Raw genomic sequence first — 25,195 nt, 5'->3', positions numbered from 1 at the left:
TAAATACTGAATTGGATCACATATGGATAATATACTGTGAATCTACCTATCCATTGACTTGTTGTGTGACTGTATAGCCTATTATATAAATGATCCTGAGGTGCAAAGTAATGTAATGTACTTTAGTTTTACCTTCCTTGGGATTTAACTATGATCATCTTTCTTCTCTTATCTTTGGATAGCAATATTTCCTTGCTATCCTAGTCTGGGTGTTCTAGGAAATGAAAAAGCTGGATTTTTGAAATTGACTTTTTCTTAATAGTATTAAAAAAAAAAACAGCAAATTTTTAATATCATTATAATCACAGTTTCAAATAGAACTTATTTCTTCAAAAAGAAAGTAAATGCAGGTTCATTGCCACTGAATCTAGCAGATTATTTGATTTCTATATACATTCAGTCTTTGAATTTGTTTAGGCTGTATTGTGGTCTTTTAAATAAGAACCTCATCACTTTTTGAAAAAGAGTGGGGGGGGGGGATCTTCACTTATCTTCCATTGGTTGAAATAAAAAAAACTGGGGATTGATTTCTTCTATTTTTAATCTTAATGATCTGCTCATTTAAAAGTAACTTCCAAAGGAAGTCTTTTTCTTATTTTAATTACTAATCTGTTATAATCTGTATAAAACAGTTTTATGGTTTCAATTATTCATATCGGTAGTGGATATTTATGGCAGATTAGAAAGTTTAAGAAAGTCGTCATCTTCCTTTGTGAGTAAATATGCTAGGGTATAAATTGTTGTTTCCCTTAGCAAAGACTTCGTTTTCACTTTCTTGCTTATAAGTAGCTTTATAATGGAGAAATTTTTCAACTTTCCCACAAGCTTGAGAAAAAATATCCTTATAAAACTACAAATCCTAAGAAATGTTCAATAAAGAGAAGCAGATTTAATAAGATCATATCTATTTTAGTTTCACTTCTTGCCCCCCTTATTGTGGTGATTGACAGCATTAATATTTGGATTAAGCAAATGGAAGAGTTATGGGGACCTCTGTAAAAAAAAAATAAAACAGTAATTGAAGGAATTTTTTTTTTTTAATTTAGAAATCAGGAATACAGAGGAAGTTCTTTCTCTTTTTCCTTAAGGTTTTGATATCACATTTAAAACTATCAACTAAGAGTTGTGAAAATTTGGCAATTAAATAGGAACCAAGGGAATTCAGTAAAAATTGATACTTGTATATAGTGTTTTTTAATTTGCCAGACAAATTGTATAATATACAGTGAATAAATAATATATTTCCACTTTTATTGGCACCATTTCCCCTTTTTTGTGAATAATCTACTGTCTTATTAATTTAAACCTTAAATTTTAACTTTGTATAAAGCAGGGATGAGAATCTCCTTTCAACAGCTGTTTTAAATGGAATTTCTTTTTGTGTCTCTTGCTGTTGGATTTTGTTAGTGATGTATAAGAATGCTGGTGATTTATGTGGATTTATTTTGTATACTGCTGGTAATGCCGGAGAAACTGAGGCAAGATAGAGATTAGAGAGTATTTAATAATTTATTAAATGGGAGAGATTTACTGGGACCAAATGGATCCATGGTTTGTTCCCAGGACTGAATAAGACTATTGTCTCCAAGAGTTCTCAATGACATATATACACATGGCTCAGACTGAAGCAGAGGCGGAGTCAGGATGCTTAAAGTGGGAATGGAACTCTGACAGGGTGGAGTGAGCCTCCGGAGAGGGGATGACATAATCAGGCGGAGGCACCCCTGATATGGGAGAGGCATTCTGATATTCTAAAACATAAGATCTTTTATCCTTATCAAATATTCTGATAAAGAGGGAGGGGGGCAGGTTTTGCTGGACTGAGAAGCAGAGAAACAGAATCAGGATAATTGGAGAAACTGAGTCAGCACAATAAAAGAGAACTGTGGCATAACACTGCAACTTTGCTAAAGTTGTAGATTAATTCTAATAGTTTTAGTAGAATCTCTGGGGTTCTCTAACTATACCATCATCATCTGCAAAGAATAATAATTTGGTTTCTTCATTACCTACTCTAATTATTCTCTTATTGCCAAAGCTAGCAAGAGATGAGACTCTCGAAAGAAGGGTGAGCAGTTTGAGTCTCTTTCATAAAATTATTCTTCTAGTTGCACTCAACACAGCTAAACTAGTGTTCTTTTATATTTCGAATTGTTCCTTATGTACCTTAAATTCTTTACTAACAGAAAAAGACCTTGAAGAAATGGTTTAAACTAATTTAAAACAAGTTTCACCCTTGAGGGCTTGATTTGTCTTCATTTTATCATGTATATTTTTAATAAGTAGATAGAAAAAAGTTAATAATCAGTTTAATTGTTTTTTATTTTAAAAAATAGCCTTTCTCCTTTCCTCTCCTCCCACCCCCCCCAAATTTCCTGCTTCCTAAATTACTTAGCCCTAACATTGACAATTACACACACACACATCCCTACCTTAACTATTATCAGGGTAGGTAGAGGCCTTCTTGGAAATGATTGACTACTGTTACCTTAATGATAATAAAGGTCACCAACAAGGGGATGGTTGCCTAATACATTTTTCTTGAACTGACGAGGTACTGCTATCAGTTCCAAGTGGTCCTGCCTATGAAACTATTTGTAATGGGGACCCCAATTAGCCATTTCTATATAAGATCATTGTATCTTAGGATCAAAGATTTAGAACCAGAAAAGACCTTAGAAACTACTGAGCTTTCTGCCCCTCCTCCTTCATTTGAAAAATTAAAAAACAGAGGGGTTAAATGACTTGTCCAGAATCTCATCAGTAGGCTAAAGTGTAATACTTCTTACTGGATATTTTAATAAATATTGAGGTGAAACTTAGGAATAAAGAACCCCACTAATTGTTTTCGTTTTGTTTTTATTTTTGCTGAGGCAATTGGGGTGAAGTGATTTGCCCAGAGTCACACAGCTAGGTAGTTTTAAGTGTCTGGGGCCAGATTTGAACTGAGGTCCTCCTGACTTCAGGGCTGACGCTCTACTGTGCCATCTAGCTGCCCCAGAACCTCACTAATTGTTATGTGATCTCTCTTGCTCTTTTGAAAACATTTCCTGACATTTTTATATAAATCTCTTGTGGATTTGAGCTCCATCCTTGACCTAACAACAAGATGATTGAGTTCTGGAGCTTTCAGACTTCTGGTTTACCAGCTACAGTGGTAAAGAGTGCTTACCTTGAAAACTTTGTTGTAGTCTGAGCTCTGATATGATCTTTAGATCCACAAGTGAAAGTCTATCATTGTTGCCATCAGTCATTTTAGGAAAGAAGGGGATGATGTCATGGACAAGTTGATGACATTGTTTCTGTCACCTATCTAATCACCACAAACTTGTGGATTTGGAAAATGATTTTTGTGAAAAAATCAAGAACTTCATTTGCTTTTCTTTGTATTTTCAGAGTTTAGCACAGTGCCTAGGACAAAACAGACCTTTAATAAATGCTTAGTGATTTGACTGAGTTCCTTTAGAGGAAAATAAGAAAATATGTTTCAGTAAAAAGATTTATATTCTCTTTGGGAACAGCACCACTTCACTAGAAATACTTTTTCATTTTGGGAATCCTAAACATTAATAACTGGATTACTCTTTAATCTGGTTAATATCAATGTGTGTGAACTAGAACTAAGAGGCTCAGGAAGAATTATTCTCTAAGCAGTACATAAATGTGATTGTATCATACTTCCTTAGTTCTCTGCTAGTTCCAGGTCAATTCCTCTAGTTTATGCTACTAATCAAAAATTAAAAGTGTGAGATACAAAAAGTATGTGGGATCACTTGGCATAGAATCTGGACCTGAGTTCAAATTTGCTCACTAATCTCTATTTGCCTTTAGAAAAGGAAATGACAAACTACTCCAGTGCCTTTGCCAAGAAAATCCAGTAGACACTACTGGCTTGCGTATGGTCCATGGGGTCACAATTAGAACATCAGTAGACAATAGCAACAACATAGTGGGATCAGGGATCAGTGGGAAAAAAATCCTGCAAGATCCTGTCTGATCTTAGGTTAGAAAGCATAGAATTCTTATTTTGTTTGATATAAAGTCAGTTAAGAAGAAAATCACTGACCTACAAAAGAGTGAGTATATGGCCTGGTGTGTCTATGAGGATTTTGATTAAACTTTGGTTGCAGTAACTACTAGGGACTTGGACTGATTGCATCTTGTCTGAATTCTGAATTTGCTCTTGGGCTGTTCTCCATATTTCCTCCTGTAGTCTTTTTTTTTTCCCCTTGACCTTTCCTTGCTTCTTCCATTTTCTATTTGTTAATGTCATGTTTGTAGTTCTTTAAAGTTTTGGGCTCTTCAGAGGAAAGAATCTATGTAAATTTTTTTTTAATTATTTTTCTGGTTTATAATATTCTGAAAATTCAGCTGATTCACTAAATTTGAAGAGAATCAAATTTTGTCCAACTACATGATTCTTTATAGTTATCTTCTTAAGTTTGAAAGGTAAGCACTTCCACGGTACCTGAAAGTGTAAGGCCAAATCTCGGGCAAATGGGGAGCCACCTTATCTTTCCTGCTTCTCAGCAATAGCCCCACTCCCAATTCTTAGAAACCTCACCAATTCATTATGAGTAGGACAGATATTTTAAAGTTGTTTCCTAATACTAGGGATGTGTTTTCCCTTTGATTATCTACTTGTTTTTCTTAAATTTTTTTCTGATAGTCAGCAGCCATATTTGCAAACTGAGTCATCCAAATGAAGGAAAAGCATTTAGTAAGCATTAACTATGTACTTAATAGCTAGAAGACCTGATCCTGCATCAGACACAAGTAGCAGTATAATGTTTGACAAATCATTTTACTTCTTAACTCCAGTTTCCTCATCTATAAAATGGGAAGGAAAAAATAGCATCTACCTTACTAACCTTTTTGGGGATTAAAGGAAATAATAAAGTTTTCCTAGCCTCATTTATGTGCCAATTACTATGGATATCAAAAAAATTTATCTAAGAATTGCATTCTAATAAGGATAAACAACATATATATGTCTGAAAGAGGATTTTGCTATGGGAACTCATAACTTGTGAGGTGGAGTCTTTGGGGAACTTTTATTTGGATGTGCTTTTACCAGAAGCAATGATATAATTGATCTGATTATAGTGCTTGGAGTATTAAAGGCAGAAAGTAAGGGAGGATGGCAACAAATTGGCCTGACTAGTTGGGTTTTTATGCAAGATATAAGAATTTAACATGCAGCCTTGACTTAAGTAATATTATGCTTTAACTAACACAATAGCCCCTTTCTGAATAGAAGAGTAATATCAATTTGTAAAAATTATGTTGAGGGAAAAGCCCAAAAGCTATGTTGCCAGTAAAGCACAATGATCCACACTAATTTTGGTGTGGAAAATTTAGAAATGATTTTAAAATTCAAGTTACCAGTTTATTTCCATAGGTTTAGTGTAGTATAGAATTAGAGCAAGACAGTTTTAGTTGAGTATTTAAAAGTAATTGCAATCACAATAATAACTAGCATATATGTAGTGCTTTAAGTTTTGCAAAACATTTTATAATTATTATCTCATTTGATCCATACAACTCTAGGCAGTAGGTACTATTTATCTCCATTTTACAGAAAAAAAAAAAAAATGAGGCAGACAGAAGTCAGGGTTTCCTGATTCCAGGCCTAAATTAAACTCTTTGAGAATGACTAATGTTTAATTTTGTTCATCTTTGGGAAAAGAAAAGGACATAGGATCAGGGCCACAGACTGAGAGGTTGGCCTTGACAAGAAGGGTTACCTCATTTTCAAAAACTGGAGAAAAGGAATAGGATGATATCAAAGGATTTGAGGTAAAGGCATGAACCTCACTTTCTTTGATAAAATAAGAGATAAGGTACTCAGCTGAGAAAATAAGGAGATTGACGAAGGCATGGGAGTATTGGGGAAGCGGGAGAAGATTTTGATATGAAATAAGCTCCAGCTTAAAAAATATATGCCTACTATTTTAAAATCAGTGAGTGTCTAAACTTCTCTAGCTTACAAATGAATCTGATATCATAGTATGGGGTGTTTTTCTTCCCACTTTGAGGCTTTTATCTCATTATCAACGCTATACTTAATTTAAAGATCCAACTAGAACTTGTCAAAAAGTACCTTGTGAATGGGGAATGAGGATTATCTGGCTAATACTATAGTATATCTTAAATGCATTTTTATTGAATTCATTTCATGCCTAACTTTAGACTTCAGATCATAGCATTATATATTTACTATGTTTATGACTCAATTCTAAAGCAAATTTCTTTTTGGATTATCTAGATCAGAAATGTTGCCTAGGATTTTTTTGTAGATGTTTTTCTAATTATTTTTGTAATGAAGTAAAGTCAGTCATCTATTCCCCCTAAATTACCCATGGAAAGAATGATTTTTGTCCAATTACATTCCATGGCTTTAGGTGTAATGTCTGCAGAGCTATAGTAGGCAGTGGATATATCAATCAGGCAGTACACTTAAACTCTTCTTTCAATTTCTCCTCTTTTTTAAAAAATTTGTCTATGAGATAAAAGTGTTAAGATTTTTGTTTTTAGTTTTCAGTCAATGAAACAAATTCTAAAAGTCATCATTATTTGCTGTTTTATTTTTGTCTTTTTTAAAGTCAGTGCCTGGCATATCATGTTCAGCATATTATAGGTGTTTAATAATGCTTGTAAGTAGGTTTTCAATTTGTTTTACTGGAAAGTGATGAGTGAAAATATAGCTTCAGGTACTTTTGAAACCAGCAGGTTGCATCTTATTTTGGGGGTATCATAGAATTAGATTTCAAGCTTTTTTTTTTTTTTTAAATTACTCATGACATTCCAAAAAGCTCTTCCTTTTCAAAATCTTTCATTTAGTAACTTCTTATAAACAGATTCATAATAACATAATAATACAAACAGGTTTATAATATAATAATAAACAAATTAGAGAGCTTTTTGGAATATCCTTTAACCCCCTTTTTAGGTACTGAGAAATATTTAGATGTTCAGTTAAAATAAATTTGTTGAACCTTGACTCTGGATGTATTGTGTATAAATGTATGTGTATTGTGATTGATTGGCAACATGGTGGTAGATGGTTTATAATAAAAGGTCATTATTACAAAGAATTTATTCTCCAATTAGACAACTATAATGAGCACTATTAAACTGTATCATTAAACTTCCTTAATATTGATTTCAATTGAAGTCACTGTTTAATGCAAATTCCTTGTAGAGTTCTATCAATATTAATTTACAGTATGAAGGAGTTTAAATATGTTCTTTAAGTTGGTATATTTCATTCAAAGATCCAAATCAGTCAGGGTAGCTGGTTTGGATACAGTAAGGTAGACTATACACTCTACTTTTTCCAGAATCATTCCCTGATCTATTTGATATGTGACTAAAAGTAGATACGTTTAGCCAAGATATAAAATTTTGCATTCTTTTGTATCTGGACTTGAAAATGGCCTCAAAGAATGGCATAATTTTAAAATATAACTCTGACTCCCTGAAGTATCATTCTTTGGACTTCACAGACTGCCTTTAATTCACAACTAAAATTTCATCTTTAATTGATACCTGTGTTAATTCAAGTATCTTCCTTTAGTAAGTATTTTATATATATATCCTATATGTATTTATATATATATATATTTGTTTATATATTGTCTTGCCTAGCAGATTGTAAGCCCTTTGAGGGCTTAGACTGTCTTTTGTGTTTTGTGTTTTTTTTTTTTGTTTTTTTTGTTTTTTTTTTTTTTTTTTATGTCCAGAGCTTAGCACAATTCCTGATACATAGTAGGTGGTTAATAAATGCTTATTAACATAAGGTTGACTGAGCTTGGCACTTATTGTTTCTATTCCTCTAGCAGTGATTTTTCCCTGCTCTATTATGAGTACATTTCTTCAAGAATATGTTTTTATTTGTTTGAGTATTTTCACCATTAGTGGAAATTGTAAATTCTTCTCTATGAGGCCTAGAAGACAGTGTTCAAGACATGTTATTATTATAGGAAATTCCTCAATTTGTGGTCAACTTGTGGATAAGACCTCCATCTTGGACCAAAGATATCTTTGAACATTTGTACAATCTATCACTAAGTCCTAAGCATTTTCAGATTAATTAGCTGGAATTATCTAAACTCATCAAATTCTCATGTTCTGCACACATGTTTTAGTACCCAGCATTACCCCATTATTCAGCACAGAAGGGACTATGACTTTCTTTACCCTCCTGAGCAGCCATCCTCAGCACCTGCTGTGCTAATTCATAGCCTAAATAGGAGTCTACTGCCAGTCCCAGAGAGAAGACTTTCCATATGTGATCAAAAGGGCTCTGGCCATACAATGTTCCTATATCCAATCACATATTGTCCTCTTCCATATGTACAGGACTTTTCCCCTAAATTAACCATGATGTGATTCATCATTCATCCCAGCCTGCCAGGACTATGCCAAATGTTGTAGGCACAGCTCTAAAATGCAGGTTCAACATTGGGACGATGCTTCAGTCCTTGAACATTTAATAAGTGAGGACTTTTACTTTGTCTTAACACAAAGTTATACAACAAGAAACAGTAATATTTAGTTTCTCTGGATGTGGCTTCCCTCATCTCTATCTTAATAACCATTTTGGTCATCAAGATAAAGTGATACACTGGTATCCACTTAATCTGAGAGATTCCAACTCCAAGTAGCTGGGACCTTTTATAGCCCCATAGCAGGGAGCTGCATTAGAGAAGCTAGGGCAGATCAGGCTGTGTGGAGGGAGGAAGCTATGTTGGAGTCAGAGAAATAGCCTTATGAAACAGCTGGCTGTACCTATGTACCATTAGGAATTGGAAGAGGATTTTCCTGGAGACAGAATCACTTTGATCTCAGATGTTTTGGAAATGTGGATTGTGTAGATAGTAACCCAGTTTCAGCATCTCATCTCTTGTGACTCTGGACCATATCATCCCCCAATCTATAGAAGATATGCCTAGTATGCTCTTTTTTTTACATTGTTATACTACTTTGTGTTTTATACATTTTTTGCATTTTCTTCCTTTTTTTTCCCCCTCCGGATATCTTTTTTGCTAAGATTTTCCATACTGTTTTGTGGTCCTTCAATCTTCCTTCAGCTTTTTTTGTTTATGCCCATCGCTTCTCTTTTCTTAGCCTCCTAGTTTTATTTCAGAATTATGTTTTACCTCTACAGCATTTCTTCTCCATATTAGAATTTTTCCATTGTTTGCTGAGTAGTTACTCAGATTCTTTACTGATTTTTCTCCCTGTAGTTGAGGAGTAGAGAATTATGTTTGATTAATTGTTGCTTAATGTCTTGTAAAGGCTTTCAGTTTTTGTCTGTCCCATCTGCTGCACAGCCTTCTTTGAGTCTTCTTTTATGAAGTTTTGGACCAAAAAAATGAAGTCTATAAGTGCACAGATTGTATTTTCCTCACTTTTACTCGTTGAAGGCAAGGAATAGAAAAAAGAAAAAAATCTATTTGGAAAATGAACAGCTGTCTGAAAATGGAATTTGGATTCCTGGTTCACTTGGACCATGGGGTTGACAGATTCCTGTCCAAAGATCGTATATGTCTAACAAAGGCTGGTAAGAATGTATTCCCCATATGTCTTGCAAATCTAATTTTAAAATATTTAAACTAAAAAAGATGGAGGAAGAGACTGCATATACATCTATGTATGAATTCCACCAAGAAGGATACTATAGAGCAAGAATTCTTTTTTTTTTTTTTTTAAACAATTCAGAGATTTTGTTAGGTTTCAAAGTCAATGAATAAACAAAAAGCTATAGTAGTCAAGTTAGCTGATATGATTTTGGGCACAGTTTCTGGATCAAGTATCATATAGAGGATTACATTTTCTTTTTTTTAATTATTTTTATAGCTTTTTATTTACAAATATGTGCATACGCAATTTTTCAGCATTGACAGTTACAAATCCTTTTGTTCCAACTTTTTCCCTCCTTCCTCCCATCCCTTCCAGATGGCAGGTTGACCAATACATGTTAAACATGTTAAAGTATAAGTTAACTGTATTTTGTTGTATAAAAAGAGTCAGACTTTCAGTGTACAATTAGCCTGTGAAGGAAATCAAAAATGCAGGCAGACGAAAATAGAGGGATTGAGAATTCTATGTAGTGGTTCATAGTCATCTCCCAGAGTTCTTTCCCTGAGTGTAGCTGGTTCAGTTCATTACTGCTCTATTGGAACTGATTTGGTTCATCTCATTGTTGAAGTGGGCCTCGTCCATCAGAATTGATCATCATATAGTATTGTTGTTGAAGTAAATAATGATCTCCTGGTCCTGCTCATTTTACTCAGCATCAGTTCATGTAAGTCTCTCCAGGCCTTTCTGAAATCATCCTGTTGGTCATTTCTTATAGAACAATAATATTCCATAACATTCATATACCATAATTTATTCAACCATTCTCCAATTGATGGGCATCCACTCAGTTTCCAGTTTCTAACCACTACAAAGAGGGCTGTCATAAACATTCTTGCACATACAGGCCTTTCCTTTTTAAAATCTTTCCCTTTTTATATGTTGTCTAATCTTTCAGGAACTTCTGTAGAAATAGGGCAATGTTGTAGTGGCATATGAGCAAAACAGGAAATTGAGGACTTCTCAGAATAATCACTTAATAATTCCAAACTTAGCACTAAGGGCCTGTTAATCTGGGAAGAAGAGCAAAGACCTTCCAAGAGAAGACTCCCTTTCTCTTTTTAAAAATCTCTTTGGGATATAAGCCCAGTAGTAACGTTGCTGGGACAAAGGGTATGCACAGTTTGATAGCTTTTTGAGCATAGTTCCAAATTTAGAGCAAGAATTCTTAACTTTGGAGTCCATGGACTTTTGGTTTTGTTTTAAATATTTTGATGCTTATTTTTTTAATGTGATTGATTTGTTTTGTAATGTGTTATGTATTTTATTTTGTGTGTTTAAAAGCATTCTTCTAAGGAATTTTTAGATTTATCCAGCCAGTAAAGAAGGTCCATGACACCAAAAAATGTTTACTGCTATGGAACATAGCCACAAGGAAGGAAATTGGCGTTGGAAATTACTCATAAATTCAAACTCATAAACTCATAGGAGACAGAATCCAAGAAAGATATGTGGGGGATGGCAAACCCCAATCAAAATATTCAGAGATATCTCAAAGTGAAGAACAGAAGCTTTTTATTAGGCTCTCCTGAGAAACAGACAGTCCTCTCCCTGGAGTTCCAAAAGGAGGAGGATCAGTTTCACAAAGGTTGTGAGATAATTTAAATGATCAAAGGGAAAAAAAATTACGGAAACTATTCACCCACCCACTTCTGTTAATCCTCCTAAAATCATTGGCAAACTAGACTTTTATTCCTGTTTTTGTCTCTGGAATTTAGGTAGGCTTTGTGGCACTAGGGTCTTGGTTATGCAATACTTGTTCCAAAACAGAGTCTGTTCTGCTTCTAAGGTTAATAATCAATTAAAATAGTTTAGAGACTTGGTTTTACCTCGGGCTTTTCTCAATCAACAAATAGAGATTAGCCAGTTTGAAGACTTTTAGAATATCTCTAGGCCATTAAATAGTCAGATTCTTCTCTAAGCAGATATCTCTTAAATGTCTTCTCTTGGAAGATCTTTGTTTTTCTTCCCAGAGCCTAAAGATTAATAGGCCCTTAGTGTTAAGTCTGGAATTATCAAGTAATTATTCTGAGAAATCTTCAGTTTCCATTTTCCTCACATGCCAATACAACATTGATCTATGTCTACAGAAGTTCCTAAAAGATTAGACACCATATAAAGATTGGGGGGGAGAGCACATTTGACTTCATAGGTATCACTGAGGTTGAAACTCAAGACCAGATTATATTTTTTGAGATACACACACACACACACACACACTTTTTTTTTTAATATTAACCACCTACTGTTTGCTAAGTGCTAAAAATACAAAGAAAGGTTTTAAAAACTCTAATGAGGGAGACGTCATGTAAACAATATACAGACAAATTAAACAGAATAAATTGGAAATAGTAGAAGGAAGATGCTAGAATTGAGAGGAATCAATTAAGGTATCCCTATAGAAGGTAAGATTTTACCCGAGATTTGAAAGAAGCCAGGGGGTGTTAGTTAGCCAGGCAAGGGAGTAGCCCCTGAAAATGCGTAAAGTCAGGAAATGGAAAGTCTTTCTTGTGGAAGGAATAAATAAAGATGGGGACAAGGGAGAGTAGGAAACACTAGATCACATTGTATCTTAACTAAGTTTGCTCACATGAGGAGATCCAGGATCCTGAGGAGAGATGCAGGATCTAGAGTATGTGGGTGGAGGTCAAAAGAGAAATAGAAGATTTTACAGACTTCCTCACTAGTTGATAGTAGATATTTATAAGCAACTATTATTATGTGCCAGAAGATACAAAGAAAGGTATAAGATAATTCTTGCCCTGAAGGAGCTCACAGTTAAGTAGAAAAAGACAACATATAAATTGAAAAGAGAGAGAAGGATCATAGGTTAGGGGGAATTAATAAAGGCTGTAAAAATTATATGAGGAGTTGTGAGTTTTAGAACTGATTTCACATTGAGGTGAATTCCCTGCATGCCTTCCTTAAAGAATAGAGGGTCTTGAGAGAAACTCCGATACCAAAGAAATGGGGGTGACCCTAAGGGCAGAGGATCTTTGACTTACTGATATTAAAACAGACATTGTCACTTAGGTGGAATACAAACCACTGCCAAATACTTCTCACTTTAAATCACTAAAATTAAGTCCTAAGGAATGTGTTTTATATAAAGAATTTAAAATATGCTATGTTATAATAGCTCACATTTTCACAACTTTAAGTTTCACAACGTTTTTACTTTATATTACCTTTACTTTACCTTAAGAGAAATGTAGTAAAATTATTATTATTCTCATTTTTACAAATATGGAAACTGATGTTCTGAAATGCTTGTTTTTGGTCACCTGGCTAGTATAAGAGCTAAGATTTGAATCCTGCTTTTCTGAGTACAACATGATAATTCCATTACATCTTGCTATCTATCATAGCATATCCTATACATAGGATCATGTAGATATTCAATTTTTTTTTTAAAGAATCTGCTTATTGGTCACAATGATCAACAAAATTCATTACCTAGTGGCTAACCTGCTGAAAATGGAGTGTCTTTATACTTAGCTAAGCTAATCCTTGGGCAACCAGCCCAGTCTGAAGCTATTATACTGGGAGCTTTTTCAGCTAGGCAGTTCTTGTTAGTGAAAATCAGATCCAGAATAATTTTTCTCTATTGGTTCCACCATCTTTTGAAAGATGAAATTATCACCAAGGTGAATCAAGAAGTTGTTAGCTATTCTAGTTTGACAGGGAGGAAGAATTTTAACATTTAAATCCCTGCTATGTATCAGGCATTGTGCTAAATCCTTTACAAATATTTTCTCATTTGATCTTTCCAACAATAGGTCCCTATGATCCTGTGAGATAGATGATATTATTATCCCCATTTTATAATAAAGGAAACAGAGGCAGATAGAAACTAAGTGATTTGGTTACACAGCTAGTAAATATCTTAGATTGATTTTTAACTTAGGGCTTCCTGCTCTCAACCCAGTACTTACCCTGTGCCAATCACTTTGCTCAGCACCAGAGAAATTTAAAAAAAATAAAAAGGCAAAAGAACCATCAGGACAATTAAAGGATTCTAAATGATTATATATGAATGGGTTTTAAAATATACCAAATAAGATTTTTAATTCTTTCTTCTTTTCCCCTAATTCTAGTGAAGTCTTCCCTTCCTCACTTTTCCTTGCATTGAAATCTTAATATAAACTAATATTGCCCTCTGGAAAACTACTTTTACACATCCTTTAAATTTCTTTCAATTTATTCTTGGATTAGTTTAGTACCCATTCAACTACATTAATAGAAACTTTTATCGATAGAAAAAGACCTCTAGAACTTGAGATGTAAATGTGGATGAGTTATAATCTGTGTAGTGGGAACTTATACTTTGTTGATGAGGTCACAGATCTCATCCACAACTCCATTTAGGGTTTTCTTGACAAAGATACAGTGGTTTGTCATTCCCTTTTCCAAATCATTTTACAAATGAGAAAATTGAGACAAACAAGGTAGTAACTGTCTGGGGCTGGATATGATCTTAGGAACAGGAGTCTTCCTGATTCTTAGTGCAATGCTTTGTGCACTGTGCCACCTTGCAGCCCCCATTTCAAAGTCATTATACAATTAGGTAAAGAACCAACCCAGATACATTTTTTTAAGCACTCAACATTTTTTGCAAGGATTTGTTGGGAAGCCTCTGATTCTCACATACATTTCTATTGTTAAAACCTTATGATAGTTGTCAGATGTATTTACAAATTGTGTTAGTAAGTGGCATCATATGGAATCTCCTCTTATCATAGTAGGGAGATGAGAGATTGCCAATTCTGTTGGGGAAAAGTATGAAGAAGTTACAGTCCACCAAATCTTAAACACAGGTTTTGGATTTAGTAACTATTTTGTAGTAAAATATAACAATGAGTGAAAACAGGGCTTGACAAATAAAAAATCTACTTTTTACATTGTAATGAAGATAGCTTTGTGAAAAAATAAACATTAAAAATATTTGAAAAAAGGGGTTGATAATTTGTAAAAAGAGACGGAGTATCCTAATTATTAGAATTGGCCTGTGCAGAGACTGAAGTGAAATAGGATTATAATACAAGACCACCATTAAATGAATTTACTGGAACAGAAAAAGGATATGGACTAGGCATTAGGAAGCAAATGAAATGGTTTACAGATATTATATGTACAGAAGTCTTCTTGTTTGTTGTTTGAACCTGTGATTTTATTAGGTTGGTGAACTCCAGGTTTGAAATTTATTACATCAAGGCAAATGAGGATCTACTTTGTAATTTATATTCTAAAATAACTGCCTAGTCAGTAAGAGATTAAGTGATTTCTTCATCGTCATACTTAATAGCAAGGGTAGGATTTGAATCTAAAGTGGGCCTAATAACCATTATGTTACACTGCATATTAGTGACTTCATCCCTCTATCTATCTTGTTTTCTTTGGCTAATTTTTATTCTGTTCATACTTATATGCGTACTTGCCATTTTCTCCTGTAGGATTTAAGCTTCTTGACAATAGGAATTATGTCTTTCTTTGTATTTGCATCCTCAGCTTCTAACACAGTGCCTGACTCTTAATCCATATTTGTTGATTGAGAGCTCAAAAGAGTTGAAAAGATCTGGGTTAGATTCCGGATGTACACTAATTATGGTAGGTATAATGTGAAGTTGATATTATAGGGACAGCTGCTGAACTCTTGTATGCTCCTGGGGAGAAAGCCCTCACATCAGCCATTGAGTTGGACATGAGTTGTGTTCGCCTTCCATGGTATAGAGTGATTATAAGAAGTGATAGCAGTGAAGGCTAAAGTCATGGTGTCTGTCCAGAAGGTTATCATATCTGTCTCTGGCTGCTTTAATCATCAAGTATGCTGAGTGGCAAGAGTGACAAATTGGTTGTAACAATTTGTTAATGCTGGACAGTGTTAAATATTGGTTATGAGAAGTTGGTATTACACGTGACATTAAGCTAAATTAAATAAAGAGGAAATACCCAATTGCTGGGTTCTTCTTCTGTTATCTTTAGCCTCCTTTACAAAAAAAAGAAAACAAGAATTGGAGTAGAGGAGATAAGTAGCTGGCTATCATGCTAAAAATGGCTTCTGAATTAACTCCCAAGAATTCTATGTTCCTTGTGTGCCTTTGAGGTAGAGTATTTTTGTCAAAGTGTAATAAATTGTGGCACAGACACAGTGAAAAAGAAGAAAAACCTCCCTGGATCCCTCCTTCCCTTGGTGGGGGGGAGGATGATAATCAGTAGCTGCATTTTCATTTCTTTTTATTTTTCCTATGAGAACAATGTGGGTTATTTTCCATTTATGAAACTTAGATTTTGAGCATATTAAGATTAGCTTTATAGTCAGCTTAGACAAGAAGGTGTTAATTTGTCAGAGCATATGAATTTTGAAGCTATTTTTAGTAATTTTTTACCTTTTTTTCTGTTTGGGGAAAACAATTACCATCCTGCTGTGATTTACCTTCCACCTATAGAATATTTTTTAAAACAATGTTGTAGTCTACAAATTGGTCTGCAAATGTGAAAACAGGCATCTTCAGCTATTGAATGTGTAGATCCCTTTATTTTGAAGATTGCATAAATATCTTTTTTAATGGATATATTTACCATAATGAAATTGGTTCTTTTAGCATCATCTTATAATGGTTTCATCAAAATATAAATGATCAAATGTAAAAAGTGAGGAGAGAGGGGCTTCTATTCTCTTTTTCCCTTCAGGATTAGCAAAATAAAAATAAGCCTGGAAATGTTTAAAGGCTTGTTTGTTAGTTTTAAAGAAATGATGTGAAAATTAAGCTGGCTGGCATAAGTTAGAAAACTTGTTCCTAAAATCTTCATATAAGAGCATTGCTAAAGGACTTTCTTTCTCTCAAAATTTATTATTTATCTTAAGCATTCCTTTTTTTTTAGTTCCAAATTTTCTTTCTCCCTCCCACCTCTCCATTACCCATTGAGAAGGTTAGTCATGTGATATTAATTACACATAAAATCATGGAAAACATTTCCATAATAGCCATGTTGGGGGAAAAAGTGAAAATAAAAGAAAGTAAAAACATAATGTCTAAATTTGCCTGCACAGACACATATACATGCCACATTACCCTACCAATGCCAAAATGATATATGAATAGCTTTCAAGGGATTGATGAAGTTGAATGGAATAAAAAGTGTCTTTATGTTTACTTACCTCTCAATGAAATATAACCTTTCCCTCAGTTATTTAAAAACATTATTCTGAGAAGAGGTCACTAGTCTTCATCAGACTTCCAGAAGGGTTCATGACATGTAAAAGGTTAACTACCTTTAGGAAAATCAGGCATTGTATATAATCTAAGGACTGAGGTTTTGGAAGCTATGGAAAAGTATGAGCCACATTCAAAGCAGCCTTGAATTCTTGTCTTTCAGTTTCAGTCTATGTCAGTTTTGTCTATTTCCCTCTTTTTCGTTCCTATTGTGCAATGTTGTCAGTAATTTCTTGTGCCTTTTACCTGCTATAATAGGTAGTTAAGTTAACCTGAATTAAATTGATCAGCTTGAAGTATTTAGAAATGAAAGTTATGTAAACATTAGCAGAATCCTGAAGCATTTAAACTTAAAAGTATCCAAAAAAAGTATCCAAAACTTGAGCCTCTTTTTGATAAGACCTCTTTAATTAAGGAGTAAGTAGAACCTTTGAAAAAAGTAGCCTAAAGATATACTGCAACATGTTTAGCATATATAGGACTGCTTGCCATCCTGGGGGGGGGGGGGGGGAGGGAGGGAGGGGAAAAAACGAAACATAAGTGATTGCAAGAGATAATGTCGTGTAGAAATTATCCTGGCATGGATTCTGTCAATGCGAAGTTATTATTAAATAAAATAAAATTTATATATAAAAAAAAAAAAAGAAAAAAGTAGCCTAACAGGCCATAGATAGATTCAGAGAAATTTTAAGAAGCAGGAGAAGTGATGAGAGAGAATTCTTTAGCTCAGACTTTCTCTACCCACAAGAATGGTTCCTAAGAGTTAGAGTAGGTCAAGAGAAATGTACGGAAATTCTGTTTTTCAATCGTATAAAAAAAAAAAAAAAAGCAATGCTGCTGGCCCTAGGAGGAGCCCAGCCCAGGTTTTGGTTGGAGATCATGGTTGTGGCTGTCCTGGGGTATGTTTCTACAATTGTGTCCCACTGTACTTCACATAATGTGCCCTGGACAGAGTTTAGAATCAACACCATGAAAGGATCTAGTCGTCCTCTCTGTTTCAGCACTAGTGCATTTCTTTCTCCCCTCTTCTTATCTTTGATAGCTTTATATACAATTTAACTCTTATTCTTAATATTGCTAAGCTATACTGGTGACCTGTTGTTGAATTTAAAAAACTAAAATTCCAACTTGTAAATTTTAAAAACATCAGTGGATTAGAATCCCCTCATTAAAGAAATCTTTTAAAGAGAATGTGTGTATGTGTATGTATTTACATTTAAGTTTGTTATATCATCAGACAGACAATATAATATAATGGATAGATAGTTAGACTATCCATTAGCTAGTTAGAAAGACCCGAGTTTTAACTGCAAGCAAATCATATAATCTTTCATTGCCTTCTAAGATGCAAATGGTTTATAGATGACACCAGAAGTTCCATTTTTTAATGAAATCACAGGTCTAGTTCGAACAAAAATCCACTTCTCTTTTTTTCTTCCTACTTTTCTCCACCTCCATACCATTTTTTTTTCTGCCTCCATGGGACTAAGAGCACATTCAGAAGCCTTCAGGTTTGGTTATTGAATAAAAATGAATGTTGATATATTTTTCTTCATATTTCTAAAGAATCTGTGCTTTCATTGTTATTAGTACTTCTTTCACTGATACAGATCTCAGCCCCTATATAGTTCATAGTTTGGCTTCTGCAACCAATCATACTTGTACCATCTTTCTTATAAAGTTGTTAAGAGCAAAGTTCTTGGTTTCTCTACCTACAAGAATGGTGCCTAATAGCTAGAATGTGTCAGGAGAAATATGTGGAGCTTCTGTTTTTCAATCCCATAAAAAAAGCAATGCTGCTGGTCCCAGGAGTAGCTCAGCCCTCTAGAGCAATGTTTTTGGTTGATCTGAGTTAGTAATCTAGCTTGAAAAGCACTGTCAGTGCTCGTGCCCTGCTGATGTAGATTTTAAGGATCCTCTTCAGCCAACTAGGTATCAGAGTAAGACTTCAGTCGGTATTCATGTCATGAATTGGCATTAAAGACACTATTTTAAGAGCTGCCATTAACCATCATAGGTTTTGACAGCACCTTACCTGGAGAAAATACCATTTTTCACCTTTAGCCACAATTGGTTTTCATTTAAGCAACTGAGATTTGGTTAAATTGTTCTCCTTTGGGACAGCTAGATGGTGCAGTAGCTAGGGCACTTCTTAGCTGTGTGACTCTGGGCAAGTCACATAACCCCAATTGCCTCAGAGGGAAAAATTGTTCTCCTTTGTGAATACATATATGGATACTTTTATGTAGAATGGAAAGCATATTGACCATAGATCCTGGGGTCAGGTGTGCATGGTGAGTAATAAAAGCACTGATTTGGTGTCAGAAGGCTAGGATTTGAGTTATCACTCTGACACAGTAGCCATGTGACTTTGGACAAGTCAGGTCAGTTGTCTGGACCCTAGTTTCCCCTAACTATAAAATGAAGAAATCATTTTGTGTTTCTTCACCATTTAAAACTGAGCAACTGATATTCTTTTCCCAAAAGCACATCTCAATATGCACCAGGTAAAAGTCTCTAAATTTCAGTTTGCTTCCTCCTCCCACCAGGGCACCCAGTGTCAATGTTCTGGTTGCCTGAAACATCTTTATGGTATCTGACATAGGCTTGTTCACCCCAACCCTGGCCCTGTGTGCTCTAGATTTCCTATGTCTCTTCCTTTATGAAAGTTTATTTGACCTATTCACAGTGCTTTAGATTTAGAGGTGGAAGAGGCCTTAGAAGTATCTAAACTAATCCTTTCATTTTACAAATGCACAAACTGATGCTTAGATAAGTTTAATGACTTGCCTAAAGTTGCTAGGTAATAATTATAACAGACAGATTGTAAAACCAGGATCCTCTGAGTCCAAAGTCAACATTTATTCCACTATATTATGTGGCTCAAGTTGGTTTTATGCTAATAATGACTTAGGACAAATCTGATAAATGAATTCATGCTATAAAGAGACCTTCTGGGAGGAATTTTTAGTACATTAAGAAGAGATAGGTTGGAGTTTGCATTTCATAGCAAACAGACTCTCAAGAGTTTGACAGTCAAGTCCTATTTCTACCTAAAAGTAAGTTTTTTTTACTAAATTGGGTCTTTTTTGACTCACTTCTTTCGTAGGCACTTTCTTCTCATCCACTATTCTCCCATAATTTATTTTTTTTTTTGCAGAGAAATGGCTCCTTTAAAAAACATAAGAACTAATAACTACATTGTATGTTTTCTACACTTATGAAGGATTAACTATTCAAAAATATTGTTGTTCTCTAATGTGATATAAAAACTGTAGATTTGAAACACAATGACTAAAACTTATTATGTATTAATTCTGCTAATATTTCCTCTATGATTTTGTTCTTTCTAGGTCTACGAGGGCTAATCAATCTTGGGAACACATGTTTTATGAACTGTATTGTCCAAGCACTTACCCACACTCCACTACTGCGAGATTTCTTCCTTTCTGACAGGCACAAATGTGAAATGCAAAGTCCCAGCTCATGTCTGGTTTGTGAAATGTCTACGCTTTTTCAGGAGGTGAGTGCAGTTTTACCTCTAGCAGTATTGTAGCATAATACTATCTTTTTATAAAGTAACAGCTTCAGAAGAAAGGGATACCTGGATGAGAAATGTCATTAATGATTTCTTCTCAGTTCCTTAAAACTTTATAGTACATAAAGGTATCCATTATAGATGATGTAGCCTTTTATTAAAAATGAATTTTTAAATTTATAGACTTTTTGTGTATAACTCTCAGGTTACATATGAGGAATTTGTCACAGATCTTAATAGTGGGAATATGAACTCGAGAGCTTACTGGAAAAGATTGACTTTGTTACTTTAGTTTCTGTAACTACTGCAAGAAATTCATTATTCCATTCATTGTTATCCTTATTCATAGCAAAAGCATTTTAATAACAGTAAAATAGGGTAGAAGTAGAGCAGTGTATTGATTGTACACATACTGTAGCTTTGCACTTGGCTCCTTTTTAGTGAAAGCATATCTTGCCTCTGCAGTATTTTCCAACCCGTTCTCAATATAGAAACCAAAAGCTACTTCTTTTGTGATCCAACTCACTGAAAGAACAGCTTTAGAGTAGTCTACATTCTAGTCACCTGTTTAGATTATGGGCAGCTTCTATTTTAGACTGATAGACATTTATGTTCTTTATCCAACTCTGGTAAACATCCTCCTTTGTTTTTCCCCATTGTGTCAGTGGAACTATCTACAGAGCAAGAGAGATCACTTCTCACTTATGTGTATATCATTAGTTTAAATGGATAATTTATGTTTTTGTAGAACATCTATATGCTGCTTTTCAGCCTCTTTTTGATAGTCATACTTTGTTTTTCAAGCTATTGATAGGACTTGGGAGAATACTTAACAGCTTTGCATTTACATATTGTTCTTCATTGCTTCATGAAAGAAATTCTAGTCTATATAAAAGTCTTTGTTCACTTCTTATTGATTTTGAGATAATCTCCAAAGTTTCTTTTGGAGGATTAGAAAAGGGGACTGGTAAATCCAGAAGGTAAAACAGTACAGAATTTTTTTTTTTTGCTGAGTTCACTGCCCTTAAATCAGACAATTTGCTAGCATTGAAAAAGATGTGCTCTTGGCCATTGGGAATGGAGCCCAAAATGATCAAGGTAGAAGTCAGAATTTCTAATCCTGCCAGCAACTGGTCTTTCAGAGCCCTCCTTTCTACTGGAAAGGAAGGAAAAAATTCCTGTTTTCTTCTACTATCATATTATGTCAGGGAGAATAAGTTATATTTATAAAGCATTCTCTGTACCAGACTTATAATTTCATTCATTCCATTGAGGACTTAGTACCTGTACAGATTACTTCCTTCTCTGCAGAGGATTCTGCACTGAATGTACCAAAAAGCCTTCTGAGGCCAGCTCTGCCTCCTGGGATTTGCTCCCTCTCTTACCTACAGCACTGTGTTCACAATAACCCTGTGAGAAAATCATTCTCCCCATTTTATAGATGATGAATCATGGCTTGGGTTAAATGATTTGCCTAAGATCACCCAGGCCTCATGACCTTTACTAGGAAAACAGTCCAAGTCTTCCAGGCATTTATTCAGGAATATCATCTTCTTACACATGTCTTCTTTAGATCATAAAATTAAGGGCTCAACCAAGAGACTAAGAATCCCCTGTAAATGACACTGAAAGCCCTCCAGTGAAGGCAACTTTGCCAAATCAATCTCGCTTTTGGGATGGCTTGGTTAATGGAAAACTTTTTCCTTATATCAGCTACTATCTCTAGGCAGCTCCCATTCATCTTTCTTAGTTCAGCTCCCTGTTTCCAAGAAGAACAAGCCTTAACCACTTTCTGCCTGAGAAATCTTCAAAACCTCTTCAGACTAAATGTCCCAGTGCCTCCAATTGGTCTTTGGACCTCATGTCATCTTCTTTATTCCTCACACCACCCCAGTTTTTCTTTTCTGTACGCATTTCAGCTTGACTGTGGCCTTCTAAAAATGTTATACCCATAACTACATAATGTAATTCAGAAGTGGTGTGGCCAAAGCAGAATATAATGGATTTCCTCCATGATTCTGAGCTTTTTCTCTCATAATACAGTGAAGGATATAGGTAGATATCCTACCTATAAGTAGATTTGTGATCACTAGAAATAATTTCCATTGTAATGACTCCCTTGCCCAATTTGGACCACCCTTAGTCTGTGACTTACCTAAAGTAGGAAATTGTCTAAACATACAAAGGTGAAGTAATTTGGCTAGGGTCACCCAACTTGTCTAGTGGATTGGAGTCCAGATCCTCCTGATTCCAAACCTCAGTCCCACTGTCTCCTACATCGTGCTGCTTCAGACAGCATGTTTTTGGTTTTTATTCCTTACTACTTCCTGGAAGTTAGAAATATAACTAGTAGCTGGGTCATTTCTTGTGATGTAATTGCTGTAACAACTCAGTACTTCTCTTCTATTCTTGCAGAGAGTAGCCTTTCTTTATGAATATTCCATGAGAAATTCTATCCCTTTTTTTTAATTTAAATATTTTTACATGTCACACACTATTAAAGACAATAGGGTAATAATTAAAAATAATTTATGATAAGCTTTTGAGTTTTATCTTACCTCTTAATTGTTTTTATTTAAACTTTTTAAGTAGTGAACAGAACCATAGATTATAGAATCCGTGTCAGTTTCTTTAATTTGTAGCCTCTAAATCTGTATGCTTAGTCAGAGATACAGTGGGAAGAATTACATTTATGTTGTATGAACTGCCTTTCTCAGCCTAAAATAGTTCTAAGCCAAGCCAAGGTAATGTGCTGTGCTGTGTTGAATGATAATATCCTTTGAAATTCTAGATTTAGCTCCCTTTATATGTCTTTGGCCTGTTTTTGGAAAGACTTCCTCTCTTAAATACCCTTAAAGTACTCAAGGAGCCACATAAGCCTTCCTGAACCGGTAGATCATTGTATGTGTTTGTTGAGAATGTGGAAAAGTCTGCTGGAGGCTGTTCCTCGCCCCCTTTCCCCCTCCCCCCACACATTTTCAGACCCTAACTTAGATCCTATGCTGAAAAGACTATTTGATGTGAAGTTTAAAGACAGTAGCTTGATGATCTCATTCCAACTTCTTATTTGGGAATTGCCAACAATTGAGCTCTCTTGATCACAAAAAGAGAAAGGAAGTCTGTAATTATGACCTCCAAATTACCTGATTATAGTAAAGTCTGAAGAGTTCTTGTTTTTATCTGTTTCATGGTTCAGAATTAGAATATTAGCATTCAAAGAGACATTAGGGTTCTTTGGTCCAACCTGTGCCTACTAAGTAGATCTCCCCTTGAAGAACTCTAGTAATGAAGAATTCATTTCCTTTCTAGGAATCTGTTTCTTTCTTGAATGTTCTAATTGTTAAGAAATGTTTCCTTATATGATACTAAATTTTTTCTTTACAACTTTCATGTCTTGTTCCTAGTTCTGCCAAATCAGGCCATGCAGAACAAATTTGGTCTTTTTCATGTGCAGAAAAGTATTTTGTCTTTTCCAAGTATATTTGTTTTGATCACATTTCCCCAACCACCATTCCATACACAATCACCACTTCTGTCCCTATTATAGCTCTTCTTTTTGCCATACTTCTTCTTTAAAGAATTTGGCATAGTCCCTCAAAATCTCCTTTTTAAAATGTTTGGCTCTATGCATAGTATACAATATATGACCTCATGAAGATATGTTTAAAAAGAATGAAACTGAATTATGACTTCAGAATTCATTCCACTCCTTCCAGGACATTTCAGGGCAATTTTGCTCCTGAGCATTTTTTCTTCAGTGCCATTTAGATTTCATGATGTGGCAGAACTCTCAGTCTTGAGGTCTAGTCATTCTTTCAGTCAAAAAATTATAATCAGAAACTGACTCTAAATTAAGCATTGCCAGCTATCTCCTGCTGAACAGAAACCCAGTGTAATTAGCTTTCCAAAGTCATTCAGCAATATTTTATACAATGACTTACAGTATAGTAGGGAAAAACAACACTGAATGACTTGAACAGCTATGATCTGTGTAATCAATCATTATTCCAGATGATCAATAAAGGGATGAACATGCATCTCATAAGAAGAGACTGAGGTAGAGGTTTGAATGGACTGTCTATCCAACTTCATTTCTAATTCTAGGCAATAGGCATTCATCATCCATATGTTTCTTCTTAAGAGTAGTTAGGCCAAATCCTTTTATATGACTGTGAATCTCACCTAGGCATCTCTACAATGATCAAGAGCTTCATAAAATCAGCATGATGACCTTCACAAATAGGATCATCTGGAGAATCACTCCATTTGTAAGAATTTGCATTTGAACTCTGTGCAGAACATCCTCCATGATAGTGACAAAATCATGTTTTACATCTAACTTGACTTCAGAGGGTTATCAAATAGTTATCTCTAGCACATAAATATATACCTGGGACATAGTAGAAGTTAGCAAATATTTTGATTGAGTGATTAATTGGCAATTGTTGCCTCTTTCAAAAAATCGTATATAATTCTGCCAGGGAGAGCATGAAGATATCACTATATTCTATTTAATCAAATGCTGTTTTATGGTCAACAACAGAAAGGAGTGTGGAATCCTGTACTCTCTATACCTTTTAGTACCTTGTATAACTATAAAGATATGCTGTAAAATGTTATTTGTTGAAGCCAGGCTAGTCATCTTGTCAACATTTTTTAGACTGATAAGGGATGCTCTGAACTTGTCTTTTTAAATTGCTGTACTTTCCAGAAACGCTGGGCTCAGACTATGTAAGAGGTCTTGAAAGTGTTAAGGACAAAGCCCCTCTCTGAGCAGACAAAATTTCTTCTTTGTACC

The 25,195-nt window shown here is 34.6% G+C and overlaps 1 protein-coding gene across 3 annotated transcripts in view; it reads left to right on the top strand.

Moving 5' to 3' along the window:
- USP22 (ubiquitin specific peptidase 22) overlaps positions 1-25,195 on the top strand; it is a 260,877-nt gene that overhangs the window by 174,410 nt on the left and 61,272 nt on the right. For all 3 annotated transcript variants that reach the window (XM_051999488.1, XM_051999495.1, XM_051999479.1), the window contains one exon: positions 20,213-20,382. In XM_051999488.1, coding sequence (XP_051855448.1) covers positions 20,213-20,382 — 170 coding nt within the window. The remainder of the gene's footprint in view (positions 1-20,212; positions 20,383-25,195) is intronic.

The sequence above is a fragment of the Antechinus flavipes genome, chromosome 1 (genome assembly GCF_016432865.1).
Source record: "Antechinus flavipes isolate AdamAnt ecotype Samford, QLD, Australia chromosome 1, AdamAnt_v2, whole genome shotgun sequence".
In the NCBI taxonomy this organism is placed as follows: domain Eukaryota; kingdom Metazoa; phylum Chordata; class Mammalia; order Dasyuromorphia; family Dasyuridae; genus Antechinus; species Antechinus flavipes.
Note: the sequence above shows the minus strand (reverse complement) of the source record. Positions and strands in the feature narration are given on the sequence as shown.